Consider the following 25,734-nt stretch of genomic DNA (forward strand, 5'->3'; position numbering starts at 1 on the left):
ACTGCGGCCGTAGATCTTATATGCTTTTCCTCCTTTTTAAATAAAAAGAATCGTGGACTCATTGATGCCATAATGGTGTCCTGCAGCGGTGTAGCTGTTCCCTTCCTTCAACATATCCAAAACTTTTACCTTTTCTGCAATCATTTGCATCTTCTGTTGGCGCTTGGACATGGCCCCTGAAGCAGTAGCAGGAGCACATTAATGCTGAATGAGTGAGATGAGACTTCCTGGTTAATGCAGCACTCCGTCGCTGAGCCAATCAACAGCACACAGGAACTTAACTGCGTGCTCTGATTGGGTAGCTTCTCAGTCATCCGCCAATAGCGTCCCTTGTATGAAATCAACTGGGCAGACCAACTGAGGAAGCAAGTACCAGAAGTAAAAAGACCCATTGTCCGCAGAAACCCACGAAAAATCTGCGTTATATATTTAGATATGCTTACATATAAAATCCACGATAGAGTGAAGCCGCGAAAGTCGAAGCGCGATATAGCGAGGGATTACTGTAAAGGAACCCCAGTGGTGCAGTAGGGGACCACTGGCAGGAGCAAGGCACACCAAGACCCCCCAGCATAATCTCAAGTGAACAGGCTCTCTGTTTGTGGACCCTCATCGTTTTCTGGAGGTATAGGTATGTGTTCAGTATTTCTTGCCTCGCACTTCCTTTCAGCCTGCACTTACCCAGATCTTTGTAGACACGGAACACACATGAAATGCATGTATTCCAAATAACGATATACTGTATTATTTACCCAATACAACTCCAGATCTCACACGCAGATAAAGAGCCTTGGCTTCAGCTGGGAGAGCTGAGCTCCGTCAAGGAGGGGATGGGACAGCAGGCTCCTTGTGCTGATTCACACATTTACAAAACAAAAGACGCTGATGGTGAGGTGCGAAGAGATTTAAGGTGGGCCGAGATTATGGAGTTTTTTTTGTAGGCTTCATGGATTCTAGTGCTGTTGCTCACCATATCCTCCCATTATATCAAAAACATTTTCATCTCTGTTCTCCACGAGATTAAAAGTTTTTCTTGGCCATCACTATAAACCACATGGGGTAAGTATCACATAAAAAAAATCATTTTTGGTTGGAGTATTCCTTTAATATCCAAGTCAGATAACTCAAAACCAGTTATTAAATTTAGCAAAGTAATCTTGTATGCACAATGCTAGCTGAGATATTTAATATCAAGTGGGTAGATATGATATACATTCCCTCAAAATAAGAAATGTGTACTTGTTAAGATATCATTTTTCACAGTATTCTCAAAGAAAAGAAGGATTGTTTGGGCAGATTAATTCAATGCTTCCTCACAATAGAGTTTTAGTGTCAGATGAACGTGAATCTCTCTAGCAACAGACAGAAGAACTCCTGCTTGGTAAGAAGTAGTATGTCATTCCAAGCAAGTGGCACCATGCTGCAATTGGAACTGGCAGAACCCCAGCCATGAATATCGCTAGTAGGAGATTGAATTTCCTCAGCTGGCACAAAAACAGCATTCTCTGATGGGCTTTCTTGATAAGAAGTGTGATGTTTTTTTCCTGCTTAAGCTTTTGTTACAGCACAGTGTCCAGAAACTTGAACGACTCTGATGCCCCACCAGCTGAGCCATTTAGAGGAAGTGATAGTAAGCAGGTGGAAGTTTCTTGAATTCTGCTACCATCTTCTGAGTTTTATGAAAGTTAAAGGATACATTTTGGTATTTTTCAAGTCACAGCTGTTTCTTCACAAACATGGTGTATATGCATTTGGCACACAAAATTGTGTTCTAAAGTTAAGCATTTTCTGTAAATTAAAAAATCAAACATATAGCTAGTCCTAGCATGTAAACAATGGGACATCGTCCATTACCGAAAAACTAACCCTAAAAATTTACCAAATACACCCTCTTTGAAGTGACAACAACAGGGGCCTGTCAGTAATCATTTTATCGCTTATTCCTGGTACTGTTTCTCTCTCAGTGAGGGTGCACTTTCTGTTTAGTTGTGTGATACCAGCGGCCTTCCTGGGGGGAGTTCTTGCATAAATGGCACAAGTAGAAACCAAATTACTGGGGCAGATTGTTGTAGAAGAAGAAAGCGCTAAGGTTGTGTGCACAGCTGGTCTTCTTTTAAAGTGTCTGAATCTCGTAATACTGGCGTTTTTTTTTTTCCTTTGAAAATGAAATGTATAAATAAGCTTTTTGACAATGTGTGCTGTGTGTAAATCACAAGACATGGATCAATGCTCGACAACTTTCTTGGCTTGAAAAATGTTTTTGTTTTCTGTGACATGTGCCCCATAAGATGCCATTATAAAATGCCAGGAGCGGTTACATTATTATTTTTTTTAATTTATAGAAAACAATTTAAGAACAGTTTTCCTTAGCAAATGCATAAATACAATGGTTGTGTAGAAATAACTTGCACTTGAAAAATACCAAACTTACCTTCAAGGTCTAAATTATTATGGCTACTCCAAACTGTTCTGTCCCTCATCTGTATTTGGACTTCTCACTGTTTGAAGTGAGGCCTATTAGTGTGATATCTCGACAGTCAAATCAGCAGAGGTCCAGTCATTTGGAAGTAGTTAGAAGAGTAGAAGTGCAAGGACAGACCGGCCACTGGCCCACTTTTTAACTGTTCTCTTGCCTGGCTTTGTAGTTTTCAGCTTTTGTTTGTAAGCATCAAAACGATGAATGAACCATAGAATTGGTCAGAATTGCCCAAGGAGAAGGAACAGTAAGCATTCTTAATAGCTACATACCAATGATCTACAATATTTCCAACTCTGGTTGGACATTTTATTTATTGTTGATATTTAGGGAGGAATTGGTTTAAATGTGTACGGTGCCTGAACTAAAATATAATGGTAGCTTCAAGCTGATAGTATTACTCCAATTTTATTTATCTGTCTACTTCCAAATTTCAACAGTACTTGTACTATGGGGATGTCTTCACCGTCCAAAGCTTATTCTTAAATTCTTCCATTCTTTAGAGGTATCTTTTCAGTTGATCAAACTGACCGGTGATTAAAAGGGAAAGGCATTACCAGAATATTTCATTCAGCCAATTCAAACATGACAGCAAGCTGATTATCACCTGCAAAGCTGAAAAGGAATGACACTAATGGACAGCTCAGCAGGTGTTCATTCTTAAGCGCTTTACCCATAAGAAAACCAAATACTGCACATGATGCACAAATAGTACACAAACTTCCTTTTCTTCAAGGTTAACTTGAACCCACGACAGATGTTGTTCGATCCTTACCCCCAGCACCTGCAGACAACATGGTGCTCATTACAGCAGGGCGCCGCCGAAGCCTTAGTGGTGTAATCTGCCTGGGACGTGTTATCGTTGGCTATACTCTGCAGCATTGCCTTTGTCTTGGCAGCAATGCGGTCTGCGACTCTCCAGTACTCTGCACTGCTTTGGTCCAGGGGTACGCTTTCGGCAGGATCCTGGGAAAGATCAAAAATGAGCGGTGGATTGTGCAATTTTTCTGGTCCTATGTCACCCCTGCAGGCTTGTGCTCCCCCTAAAAGAAAGGTGGATATAAAAAGCACTCAATACAAGGAAAAAAAACCATTGTATTATATAAATATGTACAGTATAAAAGGGGCCACAGCAGCGCTCGGCATCTGGACTTGCTCCCTTTTCATACACATTCTCCATGCTTTATTGTTTAAGCGAAGGCTCCCTCGAGACTCTCCGAGTTCTGTACTACTTCAGTCACTGGCAGTAAAATCTATTATTTCCCAAAGACAGACTTTTGAGATGCTCATCATTTTTATGGTTACATAAAAACAGAGTAGGTAAAGATAGTGAGCTCCAAGCTTTGTAATTCTGCATGCGACTCTGTTATTATGATGGACTTGTAGTACGGCATCGTCATTCACATAAAAAAAAAAAAAACAGCATCTGTTCCACATTTTAAAAAGCTCTTTTTGTTCTGACTACATGACTTTCTCATAGACGACCACTGTGATAATCTTCAAATACACTTTGAGAGGTCATGGCATTTCTGAAGAGCCAGACAAATGCAGCCTGGGTGTTCATAATAAACTCTCTTAAAATGATCCAAGTTTAAAGAGGATAATTAAACAGGCTGCTTAACTGCCTGCATCACTCGCCTTATATGGAAAATTCATTGAGCAAAACATATAGAAAAGAAAATAATGACAAGTCTTCTTCATTGTGTTTGCCTTTCATTATTTCTTTAAACACAATGAATAATAATTATATTTCATTAAAGGATTATCGGATGAATGCACAACTTTTTTTTGTTTAGTAACTGGACTCTTGAAGTTATCATAAATTGTCTGTTTCCTCTATCTCTTCTTTAGCCATAACCTCTTCAAATAAAAAAGCAGAAATCATTAACATCAAGTATGGCGTCCCAAGTTCAGGCCTGGGGTTCTACTGTGGCTGCAGGTTTTCATTCCAGCCAGTTTCACAAATAAATGGGTCACCCTTACATCTAAATGATCTAATTCTTTAATTAACGCTTTTCTTTTTTTCATTCAGAAATACACACCTTTATATTTACATGTAAATAAAATTCAGAAATTTGCATTTTTGCCATATCTTTAAAAAGGTTATTTTATCATATTCTTTTTTATTCATCTTATTTCTGTGGACTTTGCTCCTTAAATTGTATCCAAATACTGATGATTAAGTGATGAGAAGTGCAGACACGGGTGCAAATGATGCTGAATGTTAAAGCAGAGCCGCTACTTCAATGTTCCTTTCATTTGTCTGCTGATTAGTAATAAAAGGCTCAACTAAGCCGTCCTTGAGTCAAGTCCTGTGGACCACCTGAAGTGCAGGTGTCAGTCCCAACCACCTTCTGCTTTCAGCTGGACTCCTGACTTTTTTATGTCAATCTAGAAATTACAAAATAGTTTTGCTTCATTTTTAGGGGAATGTAGAAAGCATGTGTGTGTGTGATATTGTTCTTTTTCTTGCTTTTTAAGATTTTACTCTTTTTTACGTTCTGGTCATTTAAGCCTTTTCTTATTAATTAGCTCACATGTGCTGAAGTAGCTGCTTCCCATTAGTATTCAGTGTCATCTGCACCCGTGACAGCACTGCTCACCACCAGGGACATGAGGTCAGGGGAGGCAAGTGAAGCAGAGCCTCACCTGTCATCATGAAAAGTAAGAAAACTAATGATGATAACAGAAAATAAATTTGTCCACTGGTCTGTGCTACATATTTGTTGTCTGTATAATTCCAATAACTTTGATCATTTTTATAGTCAAAATCACTGAAATAGCACATTTCCTGTTCAAATACTGGGGAGAAACGCGAGGTGCTGTGGCGACGAGCCTCACCTCACCTCCGACTGCGCTATCCTTCACACACTGGGCTGATGCCTGCAATTGGCGTGTGCCTGTTGTGGTCTCTCTGTATGTCGACAATGTCATGTCTGCAGACACTTTTATTATACACCCTGACTCTCCACAGTCTGTCTAATATCTTTAATAAATGTGTGTGACGTACAGTGCATCCGAAAGTATTCACAGCGCATCACTTTTTCCACATTTTGTTATGTTACAGCCTTATTCCAAAATTGATTAAATTCATTTTTTTCCTCAGAATTCTACACACAACACCCCATAATGACAACGTGAAAAAAGTTTACTTGAGGTTTTTGCAAATTATTAAAAATAAAAAAAATTGAGAAAGCACATGTACGTAAGTATTCACAGCCTTTGTCATGAAGCTCAAAACTGAGCTCAGGTGCATCCTGTTTCCCCTGATCATCCTTGAGATGTTTCTGCAGCTTAATTGGAGTCCACCTGTGGTAAATTCAGTTGATTGGACATGATTTGGAAAGGCACACACCTGTCTATATAAGGTCCCACAGTTGACAGTTCATGTCAGAGCACAAACCAAGCATGAGGTCAAAGGAATTGTCTGTAGACCTCCAAGACAGGATTGCCTCAAGGCACAAATCTGGGAAAGGTTACAGAAAAATTTCTGCTGCTTTGAAGGTCCCAATGAGCACAGTGGCCTCCATCATCCGTAAGTGGAAGAAGTTCAAAACCACCAGGACTCTTCCTAGAGCTGGCCGGCCATCTAAACTGAGCGATCGGGGGAGAAGGGCCTTAGTCAGGGAGGTGACCAAGAACCCGATGGTCACTCTGTCAGAGCTCCAGAAGTCCTCTGTGGAGAGAGGAGAACCTTCCAGAAGGACAACCATCTCTGCAGCAATCCACCAATCAGGCTTGTATGGTAGAGTGGCCAGACGGAAGCCACTCCTTAGTAAAAGGCACATGGCAGCCCGTCTGGAATTTGCCAAAAGGCACCTGAAGGACTCTCAGACCATGAGAAAGAAAATTCTCTGGTCTGATGAGACAAAGATTGAACTCTTTGGTGTGAATGCCAGGCGTCACGTTTTGGAGGAAACCAGGCACCGCTCATCACCAGGCCAATACCATCCCTACCGTGAAGCATGGTGGTGGCAGCATCATGCTGTGGGGATGTTTTTCAGCGGCAGGGACTGAGAGACTAGTCAGGATAAAGGGAAAGATGACTGCAGCAATGTACAGAGACATCCTGGATGAAAACCTGCTCCAGAGCGCTCTTGACCTCAGACTGGGGCGACGGTTCATCTTTCAGCAGGACAACGACCCTAAGCACACAGCCAAGATATCAAAGGAGTGGCTTCAGGACAACTCTGTGAATGTCGTTGAGTGGCCCAGCCAGAGCCCAGACTTGAATCCGATCAAACATCTCTGGAGAGATCTTAAAATGGCTGTGCACCAACGCTTCCCATCCAACCTGATGGAGCTTGAGAGGTGCTGCAAAGAGGAATGGGCCAAACTGGCCAAGGATAGGTGTGCCAAGCTTGTGGCTTCATATTCAGAAAGACTTGAGGCTGTAATTGCTGCCAAAGGGGCATCGACAAAGTATTGAGTAAAGGCTGTGAATACTTATGTACATGGGAGTTCTCAGTTTTTTTATTTTTAATAAATTTACAAAAACCTCAAGTAAACTTTTTTCACGTTGTCATTATGGGGTGTTGTGTGTAGAATTCTGAGCAAAAAAAATAATTTCATCCATTTTGGAATAAGGCTGTAACATAACAAAATGTGGAAAAAGTGATGCGCTGTGAATACTTTCCGGATGCACTGTATTTAGTCTTGCTGATCGGACATAAAACCGCAGAGAAAAGGCACAAGGTGAGGCAGACAGTACCGTGCCGCCCTGAAGGGGGCGCCTGTGAGCCCAACAGGTGCTCGTTGCTGCTGCTTGGCTCCAATAAGTTAGCATATCAGAAAGTCAAGTGCACTGCCAAAATGGAAGATTAATATTTTTAAAATAAAAAGAAAATAAGGAGGACTATTACAAGAAAGTGACAGAGATTTTCGTGGAGAAGGATAAGCGCATGGACTTCATTTACAAACAAAGGTAAAACCATAAATGGTTTACAATGTTATAAAAAATGGAATCAGACTAAGAAAAAAACCAATCCAATACTTAAAAATTAAATTTTGTCCTTAAATAAAATATTTTGTTTTTTCTTGTTATCCTTTTGTTGAACCGTCTGTATTAAAATTAATTAATGCATCAGAATTAAAAACTTTTAAAAACAACTAAATATTTCAATTTATGTCAAAATTGAAATCCATTTTTTTGTACACTACTCTATACTTTCATTTGTTTTGAATGAGTATGAATTGAGGAATCGCAAATTTAGAACACACGGAGGGTGAGGAGCAAATGCGCTCTCTCTCGCTGCTATAAATGTAACGTTCTTTCACAGCCAAATATGTGCCTTACCTGTGTGTGTAAAGAATGCTGATGAGATATGAAACATAACCAGTAGGCCATGTGCATGCTGGCTGCCAACTGAATAGTGAATGAGCTACTCTTTGGGGTTCATATGTTTGTAAATCTGACTCTGAAGGAGTCACCAGCCATGAACCTCACCGCATGTCACTGCTCACCACTAATTGTCAGTATTTGGACTGAGTTAAGTGGGTACACTCCACAGGAAAAGGTGAAGTAAAAAATATGATAACAGAAAGTGAACATTTAAAGACATGGCAAAAATGCCCATTTCTGAGTTCTGTTTACATGCAAGTACACTGGCACATATTTCTGAATACAAAATAAGAGAAGACTAATACAACAATTGGATCATTTAGAAGTAAGACAGAACCGTTTACTTGTGAAACTGGACGGAATGAAAATCTGCAGCTCCAATGGTGTAACCAAAGACTGCACTTGGGAAGCCCTGGTTTAGAGGCTAAGGAGCGGGACATGGAACTCTGAGATCACACAAAACTTTTAAATGGCCTGTGCACCTTTTCTCTTAACCCCAATTCCAAATCCCAGTTAGTGCCTTTATGAAGCTTCACGTTAATGTAACTGGACACGCTGAAGTGGACGTGCTGAGGCCGCCCTCATAGTCGGCCCCTGCTGCTCCTCTGCTCGCACCTGAATTGGCCAACTGCATCTGACAACTGATTGATGAATGGAAAACGAAAAACCTGCGCATGTACAGCACTTCAGGAAGATAGTGAACTTAAAAAGGAACAATAACAAGTAATTAACTTTATTTATTCTTATATACTTCTAATCGAGCTTAGTAATTAAATACAATATAGCTAAATGAAAACCCAATATTAAATGAAAAAAAATCAAACTACTGCATGATCTTGAAATGCTATTGAGTATATTTAAAGAAATACTTTATATTGTTCAGTAGTACTAGGGTGTTGTACCGTGTTAGCCATTATGAATGTAGAGAAAAGCCAAGCAAAATGACACCTTTTATTGGCTAACTAAAAAGATTACAATATGCAAGCTTTTGAGGCAACTCAGGCCCCTTCTTCAGGCAAGTTGCCTCGAAAGCTTGCATATTGTAATCTTTTTAGTTAGCCAATAAAAGGTGTCATTTTGCTTGGCTTTTCTTTATATTGTTCATAAACTAGGAGAACCTCTCATCTCAGTTTTCAGCCTATATCTGGTATCAGTATTAGTACATCGTTGTTTACGACTTTAGAAGAAGTTGTAAATTGGGGATAAAAAGGAGGAGAATTTTAAAAGTGGCTCTGAACTCAATTTGAAGCAAGTGAAATGATTTAACAACTGTAGTTTTTTAGGATCAATTATTTATTGAGAGTAAGATAGAATATATAGCAATGTAAAAGAGAAAACATGTAAAATTACAAATAAGCTGAAAAAAAAAATTCAAAACATGTTGAAAAAAATCATAATCTTAAGGATATTAGATGTTAGAGAAGTCATAAACACCAGCCCCCAACACCCCCCCCCCCAAGAACCCATGTCCCCAACCCTAAAATGCCCACTCACCTATGATAGCCAATTACCAATTATCTATAACATGCAAGTCCTAATAGAAACAAAAACCTCAAACACAGCACGGCTGGCTTTTAATTTTCTTAGTGATAATCTCTCACTTTTTAATGCATCAGATTATAAAAAGAAAACTTCCAATGATCAAAGGTTACATTATTCGAGTCTCTCCACTGACACACTAGTAGAAGTTTTAAAGCAATACAAGCAATGGAAATAGCTGAGATCTCGACAAATGACAAACAGAGAATGTAATAAAATTAGCAATTGTGGTAATACGTGTATAGGTATTCAAATATCCGGAATGGAGGCCAGAGCACTAGCAACAAGACTTCACAATTCTACCACCCCAGGGCATTCTGAAAAGTCATGCATAATGGTGCCAGGCATCATAGATGGGCAGAAATGACATTCTGAAGAATCTACCTTTCCCATAAAAAAAATCCTTACGTTGTGTATATACTGTATGTACAATGAACAAATGTAAATTGCACATACCGACAACCTGGACTTCTAGAGGAGGCCTTTATGGTGTCAAATCTCTGCAGCAGGCAACAAATCCCACAGCCAAACCTTTTGAACAGCTAAGAGATTAGCTGGTGCACTTAGCAGCATAGCATACAATTCAGGAACAGGTGTGGAATCGGAGCGAAGTGGAAAGGCAAACTGAATTAGCGGGTGATGCCCTGTGCTTACCTGGAGACAGAAGTCAAAACAAGAGTTTAGGAATTCCCTGCATAATAACTGAAAGGCTATAAGACCACTGGAGTCAAAAATGTCACCTAATGTACGGATACCTAATAACTGCCATTAACTTCTAGTCAGTTTTTTTTTTCTTTATGAGATGACTTTGTCCATGGCAACACACTTAAACTAGTCAAACACACAATACTTATTAACTCTAAAGCAATAAGAAAATGATTTAGACAGATTCATTTATGAAGCTCCTGTAAAAAGCCTTATTTCCCCATGTGGACAAATACAAGGTCTATTTATCCATCAATGTTGCCTTATCTATCTATCTATCTATCTATTGCCTTTCATATCTGTCTTGTGTGGTTCTGTCTGTCTAAACTTCACGTTCTTTATCTCCAGGTCCCAGTGGTAAACTCACCTGAATTAACAGCACAACACTTACAGTACTTAATGTACAGTAATCGATGCAAGTTGACAGACTCGTTATTCTCAATTTTTCTCACAAAATCAATATCAACTGTTGAATTTTAAAGCTTAGAAAAAAAAAACTAATCCTGTAACTTGAATCTTATTTAAAAGAAATGAAAGGTGCATGAGAGATTTCAATCTGGCTTTGATAACTGTCACAACACAAAACAGCCTTCGCTCTAGTACTCTCCAAAGCAGGACATACTCTTACTATGGTGCTTTAAGATTTAAACAGACCTTCTGTTTCTACTAACAGTAATATTCTGCTGCACACAACATAGAATTTTGCTATACTGTGAGGACATATCAAGTGGTTTGCGTTAAACTCCCTAAGCCATTTTTAACATGTGCACAAATCTTTCCTCATTCCTATCTACTGCTACATAAATGGTTACTTAAGGTTCTATAGTGACATCAATTATTTGTTGTTTTTATGTGTTGGGCTTAGGAGATGTAATTCAGAAAAGATTACAATTTGTCTGTTGATTATACTCATCTGTGTGTCTCAGTTTAACCAAAAGACGTTTCTTCACTTATGCCTATAATTAACTTATTCAATGATGTGAAACAGAAAATGAGTGAAATGTTTCTCTTAAATTCAGAGCAGAGCAAAAACTATTAATGTACCTGGAAAGACTAACTGAAATAAAATAATTTACTAAAAATATGTTTAGTTTTTGTCACAACTGGACTTATACAAGGGCTGACATGGTATACGGGGTCCTTAAATTAATTAAAGAAAGAAAGCAAGTCTGTTCCGACTCCGATTTTATTCTTGGCTTTAGTTTACTTATTGGGATGACTTTTTTGGTTTTTGTCTTCTCCACAAATGCACTGGTTTTTATTGTTTTACTTATTGATGAACATTGAACTGCACTGCACTTTTTGGACACTGTTGCTTTGATGTTTGAATCAATGCACTTTGTACCAATAACTAATATAGTGCCTTACACTTCTATCTAATATAGTGTAGCGCTGCCACATAAAGATCATACGTTTTCTGCTGTCGATCAGGTGTTGTGGGGAACATTCTTAACGCCAGAGATTGACAGCGGTGCCCCAGAGGTGGAACTTCCGGCTTTACTGTTTTTTTCGGGGAGTGATTTGCATAAAGCACGCCGTTTTAAAGAGAGGAGGAAAAAAGTAAAAAAAAAAGAAAAAAAAAAGAGCATCGGATAATTAAAAAACAGATCAGCTGCTGCACTGGCCATGTAAGAAGTCTTGGAGTTCCCACAGTCCTCTCAGAAGGTGGAAGGTCTTCTTTTGATCGGGGAATCGAACGTTCCGCTAATTTCTACGGACTCGGGTGAGCTATTTCAAAGGACTTACTATACTGTATCATGGCGCAAGACTGACTGTATGTCTTTTATGACGAAGAGGTGATTGTGCTTGTAGTCCGCAATTTTCAGGACTCCTCGTTTGCCTGCCGGCAGTTGCGGGGCAGAACAGTGGACAAATGTGGATCTATTTATCATCTCTGGAAGGGGAACTGGGGGAATGAATATTGTTATTGTGTATATATATGTATATATTTGTGGCGCTGCAATATAAGGGTTATTTAGGGTGGCGGGGGGTGCATGTGTAAGAGATTGTATTTTTTTTTGTTGTTTATTTGATGTAATGTGATGATAGATATTGACTATAGTTTTGGTGGGCTATAAATGCATTGATATTAAGGGACTGTTTTGTGTAGAATAAAGGGTATATGGGAAATTTATTGGGGTGTGATATTGGCCTATCCTTTTATCATCTGCTGTCATCTAGGACAGATTAGTGGTAGCAATTGTCTCTTGTTAGCGCTCGAGACGAATTGTTACAATAGTGCCTTACACTTCTATCTATCCTGCCTGTCTTGTAAGGTGCCATTCTAATCTGTCTGTCATGCCTGCCAATAAACATTAATAACAGTCAATTGGATTTCTCCTAGTAGCAGCATATTAATCTACTTCTGCTTCCAGGTGTTAATATGTAGTTCTAGGGTGTTGCACCTTGTTAGCTTTACATCTCGCCTGAAGAAGGGGCCTGAGTTACCTCGACAGCTTGCATATCGTCATCAATAAGAGGTGTTAATATGAAAAGACCAGAGCTATCAAGGTAGGGTTCAAGTTTCACTGTTCATACTTGCCAATAATGGAGTCTGGAGATAGAAATGTAGTGACGTGTGACAATGCTTGGTACAAGTGAATGAATGTGCTTCATAAGGTGGTGTAAATTAAACAGCTGGTTGGGTTAATGATGCAGGTAAATAATGGATGGATTCAGTCAAAGTAACATCCAGTCCTTTTGAGTTGTGAGTGTTCATTGTTGTTTTACTATTCACAGAGTTACAACTCACAAACAGAAACTTCTGAACATAAGGAAAAATGCCGTTCACTTGTCCATCATTTCAGCTCACCAAAACAGAACATAACCGCATAAGAAGCTTCATCCGGTTGAACCAAAATCCATAATATAATATACAGATATGTAATATTTTTCTATTGGAGAATACAAGGGGGAAAAAAGTAACACTATATTAAAATGGGGATAGCTATGGAAGAAGAAGAATGAAAGCTAACACTGCCTTTCTGAATGACATCTTTAAGAGGATGAGAGATGTCATGTCTAATAAGAGATACAAACAAGGAATTGCTGTCTTCACATTTCACCACATATTGAAAACTTTTTGATAAGTAAAGCAGTGAAATAATGAAGAGCCATTGCCAACAGTCCAATTTAGCTCTCAGCCCCTGTGATGATGAACAGTACCAAAATCTGTAAGTCTGAAAATGCAGTGGTGGAGGATAATGGGATTTCTAATACAACACAAGTTCAGGCAGCTCCCATACTGTGACTGGGGCAAAAAGCCAAACTGAAATATTTCATAAAGATGATTTTTAAAATAACGTAACATTTTCAAGATTATAATTCTCTTGAAAATGATAGAACCAGCTAAACTAGCTGGCCAAACCTACAACAAATGGTACAGAAGTGTCATGTCAGTGAAATGAATTCACTAGAGCGTACCTGCACTCGAGACGCGTGTCACCGCTCATTTAAGGGTGTCATTCTCAACACAGCCATTTCAGAGTGTTTGTCGAATGTAATAATAAAATGCATTGCACTTTTCATTTCAACAGATTGAGTAAAGGACAGACACTGCAACCAAATAGGAGATTTTTAATAGAAAAAAACTGAGAGAAAATACAAAAAACGCTGAGAGAGGAAGTACTAACGCCATTGGAGTCCACGGACTGTCACAGAGTGGGAGTAGAGGATGTCACTGTGGGGGTCTGAAACTCTGGTCCTGGGAGACCAGCATGCCCTCTTTATAGCTGTTAATAGAATGTATTTATTTACGTGACTTATCCCTGCTCTCAGTTTACTGCATTAAAGACGGCAGATCACCAGAACGGTTAATGGACTCCAGTGAGATTAGCATTCCCTCTCTCATTCTCTTTTTCTGTCCAATATATTTTCCTTTATTAACTCAAGAGTGGCTTTGGTGACGTGATGAATGAGGAAGTGCGATTGTGAGATGCACGAGGAGGAGTAAAGGGATATGAGGCATGCTTATTGAGTTGCCTTCAAGCACGGAAAATATAAAAGTGGACAGGAGTCAAGAAAGGCGCCTTGAAAATAATGAGAAGAGTCTGAGCAGCAGGCTTTCCAGGAGCGCGCCTGACAGTCAGAGCACTGGTGAAGAGGCGATCACACACGCAAATACAGAGGAAAGGCACTGCAGGTACACATAGGGCAAGAGATGGCAAATAGTTTTTAGTTATTTTACTACTTGACTGTGACAGGTACTGTGGCTAGTAAATATATAAAATGCTAAGGGTTGTTTCCGTCTGTCCCGTGATTAATTGCGAACCACTGGGGCTAGAAGCTTGATCTTATGGTGAAACAAAAAATGTGATAGTGACAAGCTCCATGACTTCCTTATGGCTACCAGCCTAAGAAGGTGACACAGCAGAAAGGAAAAGAACAGCAGCGACATCTCCTGAGCATAAAGCACATTGCAGAAATCAATAATGTGACAATGAACACCATCATAAGAATAAAAATAGGAGCGGCGTATGTGCTGAGCATCTTACTGGTGCGTGGAAACGTTTATTGTAATATAACAACTCGGTGCTCACAAGCCCACCAATTGATAATCCCCCAGAACACGGTACATATTATTACAGATAGGGGGCGCTGTTATCCCCTTGAACCCTCAGATCAGACACCAGACACCAGATAAAAGTCCAAATGTTTACTTCATTATAATAATAAATGTGCACAAGCACCTCCACCTCCACTATACTTAATAAATCACTAATAATCCCAAATACACAATACTCATAATCCTCCACACCTCCCAGCAGCTCAGTCACCCTTCCTCCTAACTCAGCTCAGTGCTGGGATCTCCCACAGTCCTTTTATACTTCTTGACCCGGAAGTGTTTCTGTCCCTCAGTCCATGTGAGTTTATAACACTTCCAGGTCGGGTAAAAACTCCTTTTCTTCAGCCCAGAAGTACGTCATTTCCTCTGTCCCCTCGACTGGGAAGTACTTCTGGGCTATAAGGCAGATAGAAGTCCCTGGGCCTCCCTGCAGCGTCCCCTGGCAGCCCCCATGGTATCCAGCAGGGCTGTGCATTAAAACTCCAAGGTCCAGGAGTCCCTGCTGGAATTCGAGGCACCTCCATGTTGCAGGGAGGGCTCCATCTGGCAGCCTGGGGGTTTTGGCCGGGATAAACTGCCGGCCATATCTCACAATATACAACAACAAACACAACAACTATTTCTTGTATGGCCCACAATCAGACAGGGAATGACTCAGAGGGCTTTAACAGGCCCTGTTGTTTGAGAGCCCCCCAGCCTCGACTCCCATGTTCAGAATTCATAATCAACAGTTAAGTATTGTGGTTTATTGATCTTTGATGGCGACGAGGAACTCTGTAATAGGGCTTCATACAGGATACAGAATGCAAGCCAGAATGGAAAATGTCAGCTTGCTCTTCATGAACCACCTTTATCTGAGGACCAAAGGTCTGTGTGTTTCCTAGTAAACAGAGATAGGAAATAAGCAACACATTACCTGGTAGAGTCATTGGTACAGATTTAGCATTTTTGAAACTTTAAATTTGATATTTTTGGACACAAGGTGAATGGATTTGAATTGGAAAGCTACGCTGAACTCCTTATATAAATTCTACTACTAATGCACATTTAGGTATGACACATACAATATTATATAAAGTACTTTTTCTTTCAAATGCATGTTACTTTGCATAGTATACAATAAGAAAAGGACAAAATTTGCAGTTACCATATTGCTGCTTTCTACCATCCAGATTTATCAGTTTAGTCCGCCTTTGTATCACTGAAGCAGTGTGAGCCACCTCTGACTGGTATGCCAACCCATTATGGCCGACACATTCCTGGGGAGGCGGTGTACATTACACACTCAAACCTCAAGGACGCTGATGTCTCAGTGTTGTATTCATTTAACAAAAGGATCTTTTGTTTGTTATAATAACCTACAGTCCAGTCAGAACACAGAGTTCCTAGCACTGACCTGTCTGGCGTACATTCAGGCATCAAATCAAAGCTCACATTTATTGTGATGTACACAAAGTAACCAAAAACTCTTTACTTGCCTGTCTGACAACTACGCAATACGTCACCACTCACTGAAGCCAAAATCAGCGAGCAGGAAAAATCAAAATTGGACCTTATCTGGAAATCTGTGTTCTTCATATTACAATCTGTAAATGGATAGAGTTTAATACACTATATGGCCAAAAGCATGTGGACACCGGTCCAAATGATTGAGTTATTGTGTTAAGGCCGCACTCATTATTAACAAGTGCATAAAATCAAACACCTAGCCAAGCAATGACAAACATGAGCCGTGCTGAAGAGCTCGGCTTCAAAATGTCATAGAATGCCGCCCTTGCCACAACTCAGCATGTAACGTTTCTGCTCTGCCAGATCCGCCCTGGTCCACTGTAGGTGCGATTATTGTGATGTGGAAACATCAAGGAGCAACCACAGCTTAGCCATGAAGGGGCAGACCACGCAAACTATGCATAGCGTGTAAAAACCGTCTATCCTCTGTTGTATCACTCACAATAGAGTTCCAAACTGCCTCTGTGAGCAATGTCGGTACAAGAACTCTCTGTTGGGAGCTTCCTGAAATGGGTTTACATGCCTGAGCTGCTGCACACAAGTCTAAGATCACTATGCCCAATGCCAGTCGCTGGCTGGACTGGTGTAACAATGGTGGACACTTGTTCTCTGGAGTGATAAATCACACTTCACTCTCTGGTAGTCTGATGGATAATTCTGAGCTTGGCATGTGCCTGCAGAACACTATAGGGTGGTCTAGATCTAATTATACAATTTTCATTACGCTATAACATATTAAGTTTATTACATAGAGAACCTGCCCTGAACATAGAGATTTCACTTAAAATTCTTTTTGTTGCCAATATATGGCAGCACCTGCCCTGCATTCCAAAATGGCGGGGAGACGGTTGTCAGTTGAACAGTTTGGTTAAAGTTAAAGTTTGGTGGAGCAGGAACAATGGTGTGGGCTGATTTTCAGGTTTGGGATAGGCCCATTGGTTCCAGTGAAGGGAACGGTTACTGCTATAGCATACAATGACATTTTAGGTAAGTTGTGCGGGTCCAACTTAGTAGGAATAGTTTGAGGAAAACCCTTTTCTGTCCCAGCATGATTGTGCCTCTGTGCACAAAGCCAGATGCATTTAGAAATGGAGAAAGTCCAGTGACCTACACAGAGCCCTGACCTTAGCCCTACTGAACACCTCGGGTATTAGTTGGAATGCCAGGTCTTCTCATCCAACTTCAGATGATCTTTTGGCCGTATAGGTACAAATTCAAGGTAGGAGGCAACGGGGAGCTACTCTCACTACAAACAACAGGAGGAGGTCTCCCTGGAAACACCTCCTATCATTTATTCTGAGCATTTCATAAAAAGTATCAAGAACACGGCACATGAGTCTGTTTTCCTAAAAACTCCCATTCTCCCATCCACTTTCTGAATCTGCTCTCCTCTTACAGATCATGATTGTGGGAATCCAAACATCCTATTAAAGTAATACAATGAAGTTACAGAAGTTGAAACTCGCCTGTTCATGAGAGAAGTTCCACATTTGTGGCTAGTGAAGTGTTGGCACCACATACAGAACGGCTGACTTCATCTGAGCTGAATCTGGACTTTGAATGCAACTACCACAGATAGTAAGTAGCAGTGTGTGTGTGAGGTTCTGGGTAGACAAGTGTAAGGAAAAAGTGGCTGAAACTGCCTGCCTGTTAAACTATAACATCCGGACATCATTTGTGCCAGCACACTTACAGTACACATAAGATCATATAACATTAAAACTTTTCAATTTTGTTATTTACATACAAGAAGTCTCATTTTTTGAACCAGATACTTATTTAAGACTTTTAAATGAGTAATGGTTCTGGGACATTTAGATAAATGGTACTGAATAGCATGGAGGTGTTTTAGAAATATGCCATTTGTCTATGAGCTGATTGGCATAACTGAAATACTTTCTAGCTAGTGTCTGTAGTACTAGGGTGTTGTACCGTGTTAGCCATTATGAATGTAGAGAAAAGCCAAACAAAATGACACCTTTTATTGGCTAACTAGAAAGATTACAATATGCAAGCTTTCGAGGCAACTCAGGCCCTTTCTCTAGCTAGTGTATGGAAATGGACCTAACTGACAAACGAAGCTGTTCTCTTAGCATAGATTAGTGTGCCACGTTGCACTGAACAAGAGCACCTGGAGGCTCCACTGCCGCTAATGTAATAAAGGACGTCCATCTGGAATTTCATTTGTAACGATGACTCAAGACTCTTCTTTATTTATTCAGAATTTTCCCTAACAACAAGTCTACATTAAATCTTTTCCTTGCTGCAGGACTGCATGCTTGAATCACACATAGGAAAAAAAATGTAAAATTTATTGTCAGTATTGCAAGAGATACATAAGTCTTGTAATATTTTGAAGTAAGAAGCGGATTCAATAAATCATGTAACACCTTCAATTGAAAAATGGTAGGACTACTATTAATATGGTGGGGTATTCAGTGTCGGAACAAAAAGCTTACTTGCCTGTCTGATGATGCTTGTACTTTACGATTCAAAATGGTTAAGAAGACTGGTTAACAACTGCAGGGAAAAAAACGAGCAAGCTAGCCAGCTACTGCAAGTTAGTTTGTCGTAACCTTAGAGGAACAAAACATAAATTAGAGGGGTACACAGACTTACAAAAAGAAATACTCCCCTACAAAAACTAAATCACACAGGTTTGAACTTGTCTTCTAAAATTTATCTTGAAATGCCATGTGAAAATGGGAGAGGGAGAAAAACAAACTACATGCTTCTATAAAAGGCCCCATGTAATTCACATTTAAAGTTTCATGTTCAGCTTGTAATTCAAATCAGAAACAAGTTTATTCATAAAGCTAGACTGTAAGGCTGGCACAGGAGGCCCATAACTCACCCCCTTGGAGACACCCACTTGGAGCGGACTGAATTCATTGTACGCAGAAAATAACATCAACAGCAGGACTTTAAGGGCTGCATATTATTAATACCAGGGATATTTTTAACTTTCACCGCAAAAATCTTTGTTCTCAAAACCTGTGCAATGTATAGCATTAAATGATTATCTAACATCAAACAGAAAACATATGGCCTAATGCACTTTAAATCAGACAACTGCCCCATCACTGATGATCAGCATAGCGATTGATCTCTCACTGCTCCAAAAGAACAAATGGTGAAACATTTGCAACACGCACTCATGATCTCTAAGCCAGTGAGGATAAAAGCATTACCTAAATATGTAACAGCCGACTCATACTCCAAAACCGGCAGCTACACCACCAAAAACCGTGGCCTGGCAAGTTGAGGACGTTAGAGCCAACAATCCGTACTTCTTCCAAATAAACTTCACCCAACTGACGATCAAAAATAAGGCAAAAAACAAACCATATGCAAAATAATAAAGTGAGTATATATTAATAAAAATAGAAATGAACAAACTCCAAACAATATATATATCATACCCCAACCAACCCCGACATACCATTCAACCCCAAAAGTGACTGGTGGAAAGTAATAATAAAAAGAAAAGGTTCAGCACAAAGTTAGTATACAATACAAACCCTCCTTTGACCCCACACTGAACATGAACTCAGTAAGACACACGGAAAGTACGAAATGCACATAAAAGTCCAGAACATTTAATGGAAAATGGTGTCTTAATCCACTTTTATTAGCAGATGAGAACTGTGCAGAATTTATAACCAAGCAAATCAATATTTTTTTTAGAGAGAAATATATCCTCAGAGGTCTCTGCAGGAATACTCTGGGAAACCCTGAAGGCCTTCTTAAGAGGACAGATTATCTCATATCTTTCCCACAGAAATAAATTGGAAACCAAGAACGTGTCAGAGCTAGTCAGCAAAATTACTAGAATAGATCAAGAACATGCCAGGTGTCCAAGTGAGGCTCTTCATAGGAAAAGGCAGGCTCTGCAGTCAGAACTCAACCTCTTAACAACTAAAGAAACTGAACAACTCATTTTAAAATCAAGACTTCATTACTATTAACATGGAGAGAAAGCTAATAAGCTCTTAGCTCAACAAATCCACAAGCAAGAAGTTCACAATGCAATCCCAGCAATCACCAACACAAACGGAGACAAAAATCATTTACCATAAAAATATAATGCAAACATTTAGAGACTACTATACATCCTTATATTCTACCAAGTTTAAAGAAGACAAGACACAATCTAATGCATTTCTGGATGCATTACAGATACCACAAATAGATACTCTTAGTGCAGAGGAATTGGATAAATGTTTGGTACTATCAGAATTACTAGATGCTGTAAACTCACTTAAGAGTGGGAAAGCAGCAGGCCCCGATGGCTACCCTGCTGAATTTTATAAAAAATTCCCAACTCAGCTAGCTCCCCTTCTATTAGCAACATTTACAGAAGCTAGAGACAATAAAATTCTACCTCAAACTTTTTGCCAAGCATTAATTACCGTCTTTCCTAAACAAAATAATGACTTGTTGCAATGTGCATCATATAGACCAATTTCACTTCTGAATACTGATGTTAAGATACAGTAATCCCTCCTCCATCGCGGGGGTTGCGTTCCAGAGCCACCCGCGAAATAAGAAAATCTGCGAAGTAGAAACCATATGTTTATATGGTTATTTTTATATTGTCATGCTTGGGTCACAGATTTGCGCAGAAACACAGGAGGTTGTAGAGAGACAGGAACGTTATTCAAACACTGCAAACAAACATTTGTCTCTTTTTCAAAAGTTTAAACTGTGCTCCATGACAAGACAGAGATGACAGTTCCGTCTCACAATTAAAAGAATGCAAACATATCTTCCTCTTCAAAGGAGTGTGCGTCAGGAGCACAGAATGTCAGAAAGACAGAGGAAAGCAAACAAATCAATAGGGCTGTTTGGCTTTTAAGTATGCGAAGCACTGCGGCACAAAGCTGTTGAAGGCAGCAGCTCACACCCCCTCCGTCAGGAGCAGACAAAGAGAGAGAGAGAGAAAAACAAGCAAGCAAAAATCAATACGTGCCCTTCGAGCTTTTAAGTATGCGAAGCACCGTGCAGCATGTCGCTTCAGGAAGCAGCTGCACAGAAGGTAGCAACGTGAAGATAATCTTTCAGCATTTTTAGACGAGCGTCCGTATCGTCTAGGTGTGCGAACAGCCCCCCTGCTCAATCCCCCTACGTCAGGATCAGAGAAAGTCAGCGAAAGAGAGAGAGAGAGAAAAGTAAGTTGGGTTTCTTCTCAGCCATCTGCCAATAGCGTCCCTTGTATGAAATCAACTGGGCAAACCAACTGAGGAAGCATGTACCAGCAAAAAATCCTCGATATATATTTAAATATGCTTACATATAAAATCCGCGATAGAGTAAAGCCGCGAAAGGCGAAGCGCGATATAGCGAGGGATCACTGTACTCTCCAAAGTCCTAGCTAGAAGGATGAAGAAATTCTTGCCTTCGGTAGTATCACAAGACCAAACTGGATTTATTAAAGGCAGACACTTAAGCTTCCAATCTTCGATGCCTGTTTAATGTAATATATTCACCCACAAAGTCAAACACCCTGGAGATATTATCGGATGCAGAAAAAGCATTTGATATGGTCGAATGAAACTACCTCTTCACTACATTGGAGAAATTTGGGTTTGGCCCAAACATTTGTGCATGGATCAAACTACTGTATACCAATCCAGAAGCTTCAGTTTGTATTAACAACACTATTTCAGAATACTTTAAACTAGAACGTGGTACCAGACAAGGATACCACTTGTCGCCACTGCTTTTTACAATCGCCATTGAGCCACTGGCAAAATGTCAAAATGTTTATGAGATAAAGGGGATTATGAGAGGACTGGAACAGAAAGTTTCTCTATATGCAGATGATAGATAGATAGATAGATAGATAGATAGATAGATAGATAGATAGATAGATAGATAGATAGATAGATAGATAGATAGATAGATAGATAGATAGATAGATAGATAGATAGATAGATAGATAGATACTAATAAAAGGCAAAGCCCTCACTGACTCACTGACTGACTGACTCATCACTAATTCTCCAACTTCCCATGTAGGTAGAAGGCTGAAATTTGGCAGGCTCATTCCTTACAGCTTATTTACAAAAGTTAGGCAGGTTTCATTTCGAAATTCTACGCGTAATGGTCATAACTGGAACCTGTTTTTTGTCCATATACTCTAATGGAGGAGGCGGAGTCACGTATCGCGTCATCACGTATTACGCCTCCTACATAATCACGTGAAGTGAAAACAAGGAAGAGATTCACAGCACGAGTCAAACGCGGGAACGAAGGTAAATGACATTAATTGTTGAGTGTCTTTTAATACTGTGTAATTGTTGAGTGTCTTTTAATACTTTGTAAGCATACATATTAACAGATGTGCAATTAAACGTGTGCATTTACGGGGTGATTTCTCAGGCTTAAAGCTCGAAGTGATCACTCGAGTGAAGGCAGCTTCACAAAAAAAAACAGATCCTTAAACTGTTATTGGTATATTTTCCCTCAATTTTAAAAGGTTTTCTTTTCTTCTTAATAAAAATTTAAAAGCAGAACTTCGCCGGTGCGAACCGTGGGGATTTGAGCGACTGATGCATACAGACATATTCATGAGTGCAGGTACTTCGGAAAGAAAGCAACGTGTAAACCTAAAGTTTAAATTAAGTTCATAGACCTACAAAAGGTTGCCATTGATTTGAGGCAAGATTGCTTTTCTCCTGTACAACTATACGTTGCATTCTCAAGAGTGTGCTTGCACAGCTTGGTCATATTACAACCAGAGTGCTGAACTGACAATGTGATATACAAACAGAACAATCATAAAAACAGGATTAAATAAAAAGGCTGCTTCCGTTGGCAAAGCAACGAAAAAGGAAGACCTTATATGACGTTCGTTTATAAAACAGCAGAGAGGCTGTGTGAAGTCAGTTTCACAAAAAAACAGATCCTTAACAAATTGTTATTAGTATATTTTCATTCAATTTAAAAAGGTTTTCTTCTTAATAAAAATTTAAAAGCAGTACTTCGCCGCTGCAAAGCACGGGGAGATAGATAGATAGATAGATAGATAGATAGATAGATAGATAGATAGATAGATAGATAGATAGATAGATAGATAGATAGATAGATAGATAGATAGATAGATAGATAGATAGATAGATGTGCAATTAAACGTGTGCATTTACGGGGTGATTTCTCAGGCTTAAAGCTCGAAGTGATCACTCGAGTGAAGGCAGCTTCACAAAAAAAACAGATCCTTAACAAACTGTTATTGGTATATTTTACCTCAATTTTAAAAGGTTTTCTTTTCTTCTTAATAAAAATTTAAAAGCACAACTTCACCGGTGCAAACCGCAGGAATTTGAGCGACTGACGCATACAAACATACTCATGAGTGCAGGTACTTCGGAAAGAAAGCACCGTGTAAACCTAAAGTTTAAATTAAGTTCATAGACCTACAAAAGGTTGCCATTGATTTGAGGCAAGACTGCTTTTCTCCTGTATTACTATACGTTGCATTCTCAAGAGTGTGCTTGCACGGCTTGGTCATATTACAACCGGAGTGCTGAACTGACAACGTGATATACAAACAGAACAATCATAAAAACAGGATTAAATAAAAAGGCTGCGTCCGTTGTTAAAGCAACGAAAAAGGAAGACCTTATATGACGTTCGTTTATAAAACAGCGGAGAGGCTGTGTGAAGTCAGCTTCACAAAAAAACAGATCCTTAACAAATTGTTATTGGTAGATTTTCACTCAATTTAAAAAGGTTTTCTTCTTAATAAAAATTTAAAAGCAGTACTTCACGGGGAGATAGATAGATATATAGATAGATGTGTATGTATGTAGATATGTATGTATGTGTATATATATGTAGATATGTAAATATGTATATATATGTGTCTGTATGTGTATATATATATATATATATATATATATATATATATATATATATATATATGTGTGTGTGTGTGTATGTATGTATGTGTGTATATGTATGTGTATATATATGTTGATATATGTATATATATGTGGATGTGTATATGTATATATATATGTATATATGTAGATATATATATATATAAGTATATATGTTTATGTATATATATGTTTACATAAACTCTTTAACACACTACTTCTCCGCCGCGAAGCGTGGGTATATTGCTATATTTATATATATATATATATATATATATATATATATATATATATATAGATATGTAAATTTGTATATGTATATATATATGTGGATGTGTATATGTATATAGATGTATATGTACATGTGTGTATATGTAGATATGTATATATATGTATATATGTTTATGTATATATATGGTTACATAACCTCTTTAACACACTACTTCTCCGCTGCGAAGCGCGGGTATTTTGCTAGTAGATAGATAGATAGATAGATAGATAGATAGATAGATAGATAGATAGATAGATAGATAGATAGATACTTTATTAATCCCAATGGGAAATTCACATTCTCCAGCAGCAGCATACTGATACAATAAATAATATTAAATTAAAGAATGATAATAATGCAGGTGAAAAACAGACAATAACTATGTATAATGTTAAATGTTAACGTTTACCCCCCCCGGGTGGAATTAAAGAGTCGCATAGTTTGGGGGAGGAACGATCTCCTCAATCTGTCAGTGGAGCAGGACAGTGACAGCAGTCTGTCGCTGAAGCTGCTCTTCTGTCTGGAGATGACACTGTTTAGTGGATGCAGTGGATTCTCCATAATTGATAGGAGCCTGCTGAGCGCCCTTCATTCTGCCACAGATGTTAAACTGTCTAGCTCCATGCCAACAATAGAGCTTGACTTCCTCACCAGTTTGTCCAGGCGTGAGGCGTCTTTCCTCTTAATGCTGCCTCCCCAGCACACCACTGCGTAGAAGGGGGCGCTCGCCACAACTGTCTGATAGAACATCTGCAGCATCTTATTGCAGATGTTGAAGGACGCCAGCCTTCTAAGGTAGTATAACCGGCACTGTCCTTTCTTGCACAGCGCAACAGTATTGGTAGTCCAGTCTAATTTATCATCCAGCTGCACTCCCAGATATTTATAGGTCTGCACCATCTGCACACAGTCACCTTTGATGATCACAGGGTCAATGAGGGGTCTGGGCCTCCTAAAATCCACCACCAGCTCCTTGGTTTTGCTGGTGTTCAGGTGTAGGTGGTTTGAGTCGCACCATTTAACAAAGTCATTGATTAGGTCCCTATACTCCTCCTCCAGCCCATTCCTGATGCAGCCCACGATAGCAGTGTCATAAGCGAACTTTTGCACGTGGCAGGACTCCGAGTTGTATTGGAAGTCCGATGTATATAGGCTGAACAGGACTGGAGAAAGTACAGTCCCCTGTGGCGCTCCTGTGTTGCTGACCACAATGTCAGACGTGCAGTTCCCAAGACGCACATACTGAGGTCTGTCTTTAAGATAGTCCACGATCCATGCCACTAGGAATGAATCTAATCCCATCTCTGTCAGCTTGTCCCTAAGGAGCAGAGGTTGGATTGTGTTGAAGGCGCTAGAAAAGTCTAGAAACATAATTCTTACAGCACCACTGCCTCTGTCCAAGTGAGAGAGGGATCGGTGTAGCATGTAGATGATGGCATCCTCCGC

The 25,734-nt window shown here is 39.4% G+C and overlaps 1 protein-coding gene across 2 annotated transcripts in view; it reads right to left on the bottom strand.

Moving 5' to 3' along the window:
• Positions 1 to 527: 527 nt before the first annotated feature.
• Positions 528 to 25,734, bottom strand: part of arsg (arylsulfatase G) — a 162,534-nt gene continuing 137,327 nt past the window's right edge. The window contains exons 12-13 of one of the 2 annotated variants that reach the window (XM_051936241.1): positions 18,594 to 18,710; positions 3,427 to 3,519 (exon numbers count right to left, since the gene is read on the bottom strand). In XM_051936241.1, the coding sequence (XP_051792201.1) occupies positions 18,619 to 18,710 (92 nt within the window). In that variant the 3' untranslated portion in view covers positions 3,427 to 3,519; positions 18,594 to 18,618. Of the gene's footprint in view, positions 3,520 to 18,593; positions 18,711 to 25,734 lie in introns of both variants that reach the window. The other variant, XM_028819132.2, reaches the window with a different exon arrangement.

Source organism: Erpetoichthys calabaricus, chromosome 14 (assembly GCF_900747795.2).
Source record: "Erpetoichthys calabaricus chromosome 14, fErpCal1.3, whole genome shotgun sequence".
Lineage (NCBI taxonomy): Eukaryota > Metazoa > Chordata > Cladistia > Polypteriformes > Polypteridae > Erpetoichthys > Erpetoichthys calabaricus.